This window comes from Phyllostomus discolor, chromosome 9, assembly GCF_004126475.2.
Source record: "Phyllostomus discolor isolate MPI-MPIP mPhyDis1 chromosome 9, mPhyDis1.pri.v3, whole genome shotgun sequence".
NCBI lineage: Eukaryota > Metazoa > Chordata > Mammalia > Chiroptera > Phyllostomidae > Phyllostomus > Phyllostomus discolor.
The window spans coordinates 101,713,290-101,723,631 of NC_040911.2; the positions used below are offsets into that span (position 1 = coordinate 101,713,290).

Consider the following 10,342-nt stretch of genomic DNA (forward strand, 5'->3'; position numbering starts at 1 on the left):
TTTCCCAGACTCCCTCACAGCCAGGTTTCTGGATATGAATTCATTTCTGCCACATGGATGCACCTGCACGATATTTGGAAAGCAGACATGGGGCGGAGGCATCTCCCTGCAGTTTGGGGCTGCTTGCTGCTGCTGATCAAGTGTGCAGAGACGTGGGGGTTTTCCGCAGCAGAATCCGGGTGTCCGGGTGTGCCGCCGCCAGTCCGTGACTGTGGACAGGCATCTGCGGCAGAGGTCAACTCGTTCCGCTGACGGACTCCTGCGCCCACCTTCCCAGCGGTGGCTGAGGGGGGCAGCCCCTCGGACTGGCCAGGGAATCTTTCCCAGGGGGGACTCAACCTAATACGCACACCTCCGGCTTCCCGAAGAGTTTCCAAGCGCCAGTTGCCTGTGCTATATTCTCTTCTGCCTAAAATAGCAAAGACCTAGAAACATTTTGGATCCTCCAGTTTCAGCAACGACAAAAATGCTAGACAGCATCAGGTGTGAGAGGTGAGAGGTGACCTTTGGCGAAGGCTCCCTACAGTTTCCTGACCTGTAGAATGGAGCCCGAAGATTATCCATAGTTACTGAGCACCGAGGCGGCCTGCAGCTCCCAAAGACGAGCATCCCTCGTGTGGTCTTGCCACTCGCCATCGAGTCCCCTCCGTCTGGAGGCTGGACTGACCTCTGACTCGCTGGCAACCCACACACTGCGCCAGGATCTAGGCTGCAGGAATTCACCCCAAGGCTAGATCCGAGAAGGCGCGCCTCCCCAACCCCGCCCATTCCGCCGGGGTTTCCAGCTCCGGCCCCGCCCACCCCGCGAGAGTTCTGGGCTTCCTCCGGGCCGGGTCTGTGGGCGGGGCCTAGGGGGCGGGCCCAGCCCGGCCCCGCCCACCCGTGCCCGCGCTCGCGCTTGCTCCTACTCCAGCGGGCTGAAAGAGCTGCGCCTCGCTGCTCGCTATGGCCCGCCTGCTGCTGCTGCTGGGCCCCGCGAGCAGGGCGGGCGCCCGCGTCCAGCCTCGCGCCTCCTGGCTCCTGGGCGCCACCGCCCCCTGCGCCCCGCCAACCCTATTCCTGCCGCTGCTGCGACCCGGGCCAGACGCCCGGCTGCTGTCGTCCGTGGCCCGTGGGGACGGCGGCGGCCGCCAGGTAAGCCACCCCACCCCCATCCCGGTCCCCCCAGGACCCCGATCCCGGGTGCCAGAGCACCCCGATCCCCGGTCCACCTCTGCCAAAGGAGAGCTTTGCACGCGCAGCTGCCCAAGACGGAGCACCTCCACGGTCCCCAGACCCCTAATCTCTACAAGCCAAGGAAGCGAACTTCCCATTCGACAGCGGGAGAAACTGAGGCTCTGGGAAGTAGTGATCTGCCCAAGGGCACAGGCTCCAGCGAAGGGAGCCCCCAGTTGCCAAAGCGTCAGCGGTAACCTAGCAAGTTTTAGGTGGGGCCTGCACTTGGCACCAACGTCCCGGCTGGGCCGTCAGGGTAGTTCCCTTTTGAAACTCCCGTTGGAGCCTCCTGTTTGGGCCAGCGAGCCCCAGTGGGCGCTGCCACTCCCTCTTTATCGCACCAAAGGACAGACCTCAGACGAGACTCACGTAGGACACGCTGTGTTCCTTCTCGTCCGTTGCCTTCTCTGTATGATAAGTGAAAACTGGTTTCCGTTCAGAATGTTAACACGGGCTTAACTTAAAAAAAAAAAACCTACTACAGTTGTGTTTCCTTCACGTGTGTCTTCTTAAAGAAAAACAGTCTGATGAGAGACAGGACTAACTCGCTGGCTTGGGACACACAGAGCCTGGCTTCCTACCCCACCAGCGCCTCCCGCTTTGGACCCCGCTGTCCCTTCACCATCAGGCCCCAGCACTCGCCAGCGGTGTGACCTCACCCCCAGCGCTGGAGGCCTCTGAGCCTTCCCAGGGCTAACAGCAGCACACCCCGGACAAGAGTGTAAGGCACAGTTCTGTGCACCGCGCTCAGCTAGCTAGCCCTTCCTGAGCTGATGCTGGGGCGGGGGGGGGCTTGACCCCTGGCCTCACCGTGCCTCCCGCACCAATGGACAGACTTCCTTCCTTGCCATCCGCTCCCCTCATCAGACAGGCGGCAGATCTTGGCTCTAAATCCGGAGCCCAGTTTGGGGGTCCTCAGGGGTCTGGCACCCTCCATGCACACCCAGCTGCTTCCTGGTGATCCCTGGTGGCTCAGCCCTCCTTCCAGGAAGACTTCCCTGCCCCCCAGTGCGGCCTGCGGTGGGCCCCGTCGGCCCGGTGGCCAGGGGTCTTCTCCTCATTCATTCTCGGGAACGCTCTCCTGGCTTGCCTGCCTGTCCCAGCAGCCACATCAGCCTCGTCCCCAGCCCAGGCCCTGTCACTGGCATGCGTGCGTGCATGTATGGGCAGGTGTGTGTTATGTATGTGTAAACCATGGCGATGAGTGTGGTCTCAGACTCCCTGTGCTCCTGTCTCTACTCACTAGTTCTGCGGCCTTGATCAAGTCCCCTCACTTCTGTGTCTCAGTTTCCTCGTCTGTAAAATGGGACATTAATTCACACGTCATAGAATGTCAGTGGAGATCAAGGTAACGTACCTGGCACCTGGTACACTCCATCTGCCTGCCTCCGTCCTCAGTGTTTCTCCACAGCACTCGTCCTGTCGGCAGCCCTGACCATTTCCCTTTCTGTTTACTGTCCCTCCCCTCCCGCTGGACCCCAGGCTGCCTGAGGGCGAGGTTTTCGCTGCTCGGTGGGTTGCGGCACCTCCCACACTCAGAGCAACGCCTCGCACGGAGCAGACCCTTGTGAGTAAGTGAGGAACGCAGTGCAGGTGTTAAGAGCAAAGGCCCGAGAACCAGACTCAGCAGGCCAGGGTCCCAGCTTTCACCAGCGATCCCTGTGTGATCCTTGGGAAGTTACTCAGCCTCTCTGAGCTTCCGGGAGCCTCTTCCATTAAGCGGTGATGGCAGCAGTGCCTCTCTCGCAGGGTTGTGGTGAGGATTATATGAATGAACATTTTCAAAGGACTCAGAACGGGTGCAAAGTAAACACAGTATAGTGTGTATTCGTAATATTATTTATCCAATGAATGAAAACAGATGTCACTCCTAACAATGCGAGCCACTTGTGGGCGAGATTTTTGGTTCATTCTCCAAAACTTCCTGTCCCTTCTAATACAGCCTTTCGTGCTTTTATAAACGTTGGAGGGGGCCTCTCACACACACACATGCACGTGCACACACACAAGTATAGAAAAGCACTTTATCTGGTCCAGACACTGGGGGCGTGTAATGGTGATGCAGCCGGGGCAGTGCCTAGCGTACCAGGTGACGCATCGCGAAGAAATGAATGTCTGGAAGGCTTCCGTTCCTTGCAGGTCACCCCTTCACAAATTCCCTTATTTTCGTTTCTTCCGTCTCCTCCAGGGTTAGAAAGGAGGAGGCGGGGCTCACGACGCCTGAAGAGTTTTCCTTTCCCCCAGCCAGGCAGAAGGAAGAAATGTGTCCAAGTCAGATTCTAACTCAAGAAAGTTAACAAGTAAACGTGAGGCTGCTAACAGGAAACCGACCCCGGGTCTGAGTACTCGGTCCTTCCCACTGCCCTGCAGCATATGCTGGATACTCTGTAGCTGGGAGCCTGGCCGCCTTTAATGTCTCTGGTTGGGCCAGGAAGGCCTTTTGCCAGACTCGCGATTGTGAAGGAAAGGGCCCCCCACATAGAGAGAGCCGCACTCGGTCCTGATGAGTGGACAGATGGCAATTGTTTGTCTGGTCGGGCCGGGCGTCCAGGGTGGGCGTGGAAGGGGCTCCCGGCCAATGCGAGCCTCGGGTCAGAATGTCTTTGGGCACTTGGAGCTGCAGATTGTGGGTGGTTCGTCCTATCAGGGCCCACCATCTGGGCCATCTGGAAGTTCGCCCATCTGCAGCTGTTCGTCAGTTGGGGGAGCGGCCGTTCCGGCTGGTGGGCCGCGGAGACGGTCAGGGGCTTCGGGGAAGAGGAGGGCGCGCGTGCTGGCCAGCAAAGAGGAGCTGTAGCTTTGCTCTTCTCCTGCAGAGCCTGGAGGTTCTGGAAGTGTCTTCCTTCCAGAATGGCCCACCCTTGCAGGACGTAATGGGGAATCTGATGATGAGCTTAGAGGCCGTGTGGCTGAGAGGTGACCGGTCCAGGTGCTGGGCTTCCCTCCGAACCTCAGTGTCCTGTCTGTCCAAGAGGGAGCGACAGGGCGGCCACACGACAGGATCGTGAGGGCTGTTAAGAAGCGAAGCCTTTGAACTGCTGAGCCCAGCACCAGGCTCCACGGAAGAGGCCCGTCCTGAGGACGCTGGTGGTTTTCCGCAGACCTTTCCAGAAAATGCTGTGCTAGCCCCGACCAGTGTGGCGCGGCTGGTGGGAGCGTCGTCCCGTGCGCCAAAAGATCACAGGTTCAATTCCCAGTCAGGGCATATGCCGAGGTTGTGGGTTCAGTCCCTGGTTGGGGTGTGTGCAGGAGGCATCCTGTCAATGTTTCTCTCCCTCTCCCTCTCTCTAAAATCAGTAAGCACGTCCTCAGTGTTACAAATGCGCAAGAGACAGAGGCGGGAGGACCCCGATGATCTGATCCCAGTGTCTTTATTTGATGCTGCGTTACAGGCGGGCTGAGTTGGGACCGGCTGCACCCCGGGGGGAGGCGGGAAGGCCGTCTTTAAAAGGACAAGCGCAGGGTTTTGCGAGGGGATGGGAAGGGGTTAATCTCTTGCTCTTCTGGGCCGGTGCCCCAGGGTCCAGGATGTGAGCAGGGACACCAGGTTGGGTAAAGGGCGGGCTGTTCCCAGGAGCAGGAGGGTCAGTCTGCCCGCTGGCCATGGTGGCTGGCATCAGGTGTCTAGCACAATGGGAGAGAGTTCCAGTTAAGCCGTGGGCCATCGAGTGAGTCGGGACAGCTGAGTAACGGGCAGGCTGGCGGGCCGGGGAACTGGCCTGACCCTTTCGCTGGGATGAGGATGAATAAAAAAAAAAAAACAAAAGGCTGTGCTTTACTGCCTGTCAGATTCTGTCTCTGGGACTCCATCACCCACCCCACACTGGATTTCACCGGCCTGCCCCCTTTTTACGGTGTTTGTTTAGAGTCTGAAGAAACGCCACAGCTAAAGGCAGTGACGAAACACTGTTTCCCCCGCCCAGTGGCCTTCGCATTTAACTCCCGGGGATGGGAATGGCCTTGAATGGAACAACTTTCATTCTTCAGGAAAGCCACCAGTGTCCTCAGGACTGGCCTCTGTTATTGAGCCGTCTCATTGCTTCTGGGGGTTTTGGGTTTGGGCGGGGGTTGGTTTTGATTTTGTTTTTTTTTTTCAGTTCCAACTACGGTTTTGGAACAAAGGAGACGCTCTTTCAAACGGGAGGTAAAGAAAAGACTGTTTTACCTGATAAATCTGAGTTTGGTACAGACTCTTCCAGGGAGGAGGGGCAGAGGAGTCGCTGTTGTGTGTGATTAACATCAAGGAAGATTCTGGGCAAACAGACCAGCAGCTTCTGGGCCACCTGGGGCCGTCCCCCAGAGGGCAGCCGCCTGGGGCAGCTGGGGGCAGGCTGGGCGGTCCCCTGCGGTGCTGGCTGGCACACCTTGTTGACTTGGGGGGGGCGGGGTGCAGAGGGAGGGCTCCGCCGTGTGCACTGCTGCCCTGGAGTGTTTCATTTTCATTCCCGCGGTCCTGCCCCTGCCTCGCAGGTGCTCCAGGCTGCCTGGCACACTCCTCCCGCTTGCCCTTCGCGTGGGGCTCTAAAACCACGAGGAAGACGACATCCTGGGCCCCTGCAAAGGCCGCGTCGGGAGCTGCCCCAGATACCGCCTGCCAAGCAGGGCGCTGCCGTCTGCCTTCCGAGTTAGAGAAACCTTCTGATCAGAAGGGCACCTCCCGTACCGGGAAGGCGTTTGGGTCTTTTGTCGTTGTTGGTTAATCCAGCGCTGCAGGTTTTTCTGTTTCTCCCCCACACTGCAGACCCCACAGTTCCGAATAAATGCCCACAGACCCCATGCGCCGTGGACTGTTTCTGTGTGGGAACGTGGGGCCCGGGCATCGGCCCTTCCTTTATCTGCACAGACCCCGGCCGGGGTGAGCCTTGGTTCCGCTCCCTGATACTCGGCGCCCCCGGTGCAGGTTTTGTGGCATCTGGCGTGGCTGTGGTAGGCTCCTGCCGTGGACTCAGACCACGGGTTCTCACTTGGTGGCTTCGGGCCGGTGCTCCAGCCTGTCTGAGCCTGTGTCGTTCCTCCGTGAAATGGGAAGAGCAACAGTGTCGGCTGACAGGCTACTGTGCGGATGGCAGTGGGCAGCGGGTGGGCAGAAGCCCGTGTGTGCTGCCTGGCTCAGGCACAGTGCCCGGTGCAGTGTCCCTGTGGTCCCCAAGCGCGTGAGCCCTACGGCGTTAATCCCTCCTGCTACTGCAACCGCAGACCTGGTGGGTGAAACCAACACATGGATCCCCGTTGTGTTCTGTACGTCAGAAACTAAACTGAGTGTCCCGGGATTCGAGCCAAGGCGTTGGCTGGGCTGGTTCCTCCTGGAGGCTCTGGGGGGAAATGAATCCCTCTCCTGCCCCTCCGGCTTCCAGAGGCTCCCGCATCGCTGGGCTCTGGCTCCCGGCCCTTCCCCCTCCAGCTCCAGAGGCAGCAGCGGGGCACGTTCCAGCCTCTGACCCTCCTGCCTCCCTCTCTCCACCTAGAGGGCCCCTGGTGATTGATTACAGGGGTCCCACCCAAGATCCTTCACCTAGTCGCATCTGCAAAACCCTCTGGCCACGGAAGGTGACGGCTACAGATTCTGCAGACTAGGACCTGGGCATGTCTGGGGCTGAGATTCTGCCCGTGATACCTGGGACCAGCCTTTCATTGTGCTTAGTGGCTAAGGGGGCACTGGCCTGGGCCCTCTGTGTAAGAAAGAGGGGAGCTGAGTTCCCCTTGGGTGGGCAAGAGACTAGAACACTCCGTGAGTATGAAAGCTGGCGATGACTGCTCTCATGTTTGCTCCCTGACCTCGAGGGTGTCCCCTTCTTTGGTTCGTGCTCAGGACCCCAGCAAAACCACTGCGACCACAGGCAGCCGTGTGAGCGATGTGGAGGAGAAAAAGCAGAGCAAGTCCCAGCAGCTGAAGAAGGTCTTTCGAGAATACGGAGCCGTCGGCGTGGGCCTGCACGTTGGGATCTCCCTGGTCTCCCTGGGCATGTTCTACCTGCTCGTGTCAAGGTAAGACCGCGGGCGGCAGCAGGCACGCGTTTCGTGCTCTCAGGGCAGGCTCCTTGTGGGTAGGAACTTTCTGTCCCAGGACCTTGTATTTGTTGAGCTGCCGTCTTCAGGTTTTTTAGAACAATGCAACCCTCAGAGCCAAATCGATGCCTCCGCTCCCTCCTGGCTGTAACAGTGGTTTTCGGTCCTGTGTCCGCCCCTCTCCCCTGCAGTGGCGTGGACGTGCCCGCGGTCCTGCTCAAGCTCGGGCTGGGAGAGTCGCTGGTGCAGTCGAAGATGGCCACGGGCACAGGCACCTTCGTGGTGGCCTACGCCATCCACAAGCTGTTCGCGCCAGTGAGGATCAGCATGACCTTGGTCTCCGTGCCCCTGGTCGTCCGATACTTTCGGAGGGCGGGACTGTTTAAGCCTCCCGCTGCAAAGCCCTGAAGAGCTAGCCCTTCGACAGGGGGGCCTGGAAACCTATTTCTTTTACTTTACACATTTGGGTTGGTTTTGGGATCGTGGGGTTTTGGTTGTTTTTCTGGTGGGGCTGGGGGGCTGGGGCTACTTTCTGTTCTCTTGGGTGTTTTACTTTTGCCGGCAAAATTCAGGTGTTTGAATGATTGTCATTTTTTTCCTTTATAAATTTTGTTCCATTTTAGAAATGTATCATAGGGCTTGTATTTATCATAGAGTTTGTATACGTGGTCTAAAATGTCAGCAACACAGCACAGATGGGTCGTCATCGTAAGCCGTTGTCGGCTTCCCCCGCGTTCCTCTGGAAGATCGTTGGCGAGGGTTGTTCTGCAGTTCAAGTTCTTGAAGAGCCACGAAGGATTCATTCAGCCGATTTTAAAACTCCCTTCCCACAGTGTTTGTTGCCAGGCTGCCTGCGGCTTAATGTGCAATACTCCGCAGCACGGCTGCGGGCGCCACAATTCATGGAGCAGAAGGGAAGGCGGGACCCTCCGTCATCGGGACCCGAGTCAGCGCCATCGCCCTCGCGCTCGGTACACGTGTCTGAGGGAAAAGAGAACAAGGACACCTGGTGTGTCTCCTTGGCCCCCAAGTCCCCTCACATGGGGACAGGATGGGGGCCTGCCTCAGGGGCTTTTTCTCAAATTTCAGGGAAGTAGCTCAGGGTCATTTTCTCCTTTTGGGTAAAATGTGGAAACGTGCCCCACAGCGATGGCATCCCCAGCCCCCCGACGCCCGTGTCCTCAGAGGAGCGCGGACACTGCGCACACGCAAAGCCGAGACAATCTTTGCCTAAACTAACCCTCTGTGTCTCGAACTCCAGACATTCCAGCACTGTCCCCGTGTTTACATTGTGTTGCTACTTCCGTTTTTCAATTGAGTTCAAATTATGTGCAGTTAAAAAAAATTTTTTTTGACTCTCTCTCTGAAAAGGAAAGTTAGTCGCACTTGCCATAAGTGGAAGACAAGTGTGAAATAATAGCAGCTGGGAGGGAGGGCAGGACTTGCTTCCCCCTCCCTTCCTGCTGGCCGTGTGCCATTTCAGGCTGCCGCTGCCACCGCTGCAGCTGTTCTCACGCTGAGCCGGCTCTGGCTCGGGAACCCCGTTTAACCAGTTCCGCCCTGCCCCCCTGCACAGGGCAGCTCCTTGTGTCCAACTTCCTGGCACCTGTGTTTTTGTTTAATTACATTCGGGACAAACAAAACTAAAACTATAAGCTAATGCCCCGATTTTCTGATCTAGCTGCTGACAGTCCCTCGTTGGCTGTTGGTGACCCATGTCTATTGCTTAAGTTTCAAAACAAATCATGATGGGACAGATTCCCCACTTGCAACGTCTCCAAAGTGGATCCATATCCCCCCCCCCCCCCCCCCCTTTTAAAGCAATTGGCTCATTGCCAAAAGGTTTTGCCTCCTTAGAAGTCGGAACTGCCTTTCTGGGACCTAAGTCTGAGGACACCCGCACGGCCGGGCGAGGTGCCCGATGACCAGTGCGAGGTCCTACCTCCAGCGGACCCACCAGCCCGGCGACATCCTCATCTGGGCTGGTCTTCCTTTCAGCCATGGGCTCTGGGCCCCTGGCCCCCTCCTACACCTGCCTCCCTACCAGACAGACCCCTAGAATGCCTATGCAGAAAAGCTGACAGGGACTCCCACAGGTTTAAGCGCTTAAATCTTAACCTCTGACTCTGGAGTAATGTGAATGGACTGGATGGGCAAAAGCAATAAAACAAATCACCCCGTCAAACAGCCATAGGGTCCCTTCTACGCCCGGACTCACTCGGCCCCTGTCCCGCAGCCCGCGGCCAGGACGGCAGAGCTGGGGAGGGGGAGGGACTCAAGGAATCACCGTCGGTGCGCCGTCAGGATGCGCACACTGCTTGTATTTACGCTGCTTTTATGCCGCTGGGAATAAAATGATCTATTTTAAAGACGTAAAGCCACTCGCTCACCTCCCGTTTTTTTATCTGACAAAATGAGCAGCTGAAAGTCTGTGAAGCAAATACACGTCTTTGTGAAGTTCATGAAACATGTATGCTCTTCTGGAAAGCCGCAACTGTTGACTACGAAGCAGCCGCCATGTGTGACCAGTTCATTAACGTCCTGCCCCTACCATGAGCTGTTTCCCTGCTGCGTGGGATTCCGTTTGGGGGAGGGACACAAGTTTAGCTACAATCACTGGGGCAGTTTGTTTCAAGCTCACACACACACGCGCTGTAACTCCAGCGTAATAGAAACCAGCCCCCCGGGGAGCCAGGTGACCGAGGGGGCCCAGGAAGAAGCTTCCGCCGCCTGTGTTGAAGGGGCTTCCACTTTCTTAGGCCACAAGGAACACAGGTCTCACCCAGACCCCTGGTTCGGAGAGGGATGAGGGGTTCTGCCACGAGGTCACACAGCCACCACTCCCCACTTCTGCACCAGGTTCCCCGCTGTCCCCCGTCAGCAGTAGCAACTTCTGGCCGCACCGGCCTCCAACCTGCAAACCCTCCCGTGTCCTCCAAGCCTCAGGTGCCCCCTCGTCTGGAGACCTGCAGCTCCCCATTACCGCACACAGCCAGTGACCGTCCCCCCAAGCTGTGGCCCCAGCCTCTGCGGGGTGGGTGAGGGAATGACGGAGGGGTGTCCGCAGGCCAGGCCGGCTCTAGGACCTTGGCCCCATGACCCCCACGGACCATCCTGCCTC

At 58.0% G+C, this 10,342-nt stretch overlaps 1 protein-coding gene across 1 annotated transcript; it reads left to right on the forward strand.

Annotated features, from left to right (window-relative positions):
- Window positions 1-910: 910 nt before the first annotated feature.
- Window positions 911-9,598, forward strand: FAM210B (family with sequence similarity 210 member B). Its single transcript, XM_028525057.2, has 3 exons — window positions 911-1,134; window positions 7,025-7,200; window positions 7,413-9,598. The coding sequence occupies exons 1-3, from the start codon at window positions 946-948 to the stop codon at window positions 7,627-7,629; spliced, it is 582 nt and encodes a 193-aa protein (XP_028380858.1). The 5' UTR covers window positions 911-945; the 3' UTR covers window positions 7,630-9,598.
- Window positions 9,599-10,342: the final 744 nt, after the last annotated feature.

Excerpts from the sequence above, each read along its gene's own strand:
- FAM210B (XM_028525057.2), top strand. The coding sequence starts at position 946 with ATGGCCCGCCTGCTGCTGCTGCTGGGCCCCGCGAGCAGGGCGGGCGCC. Across the intron at positions 1,135-7,024 it reads GGGACGGCGGCGGCCGCCAG|GACCCCAGCAAAACCACTGC; the intron begins GTAAGCCACCCC and ends GTTCGTGCTCAG. Across the intron at positions 7,201-7,412 it reads TTCTACCTGCTCGTGTCAAG|TGGCGTGGACGTGCCCGCGG; the intron begins GTAAGACCGCGG and ends TCTCCCCTGCAG.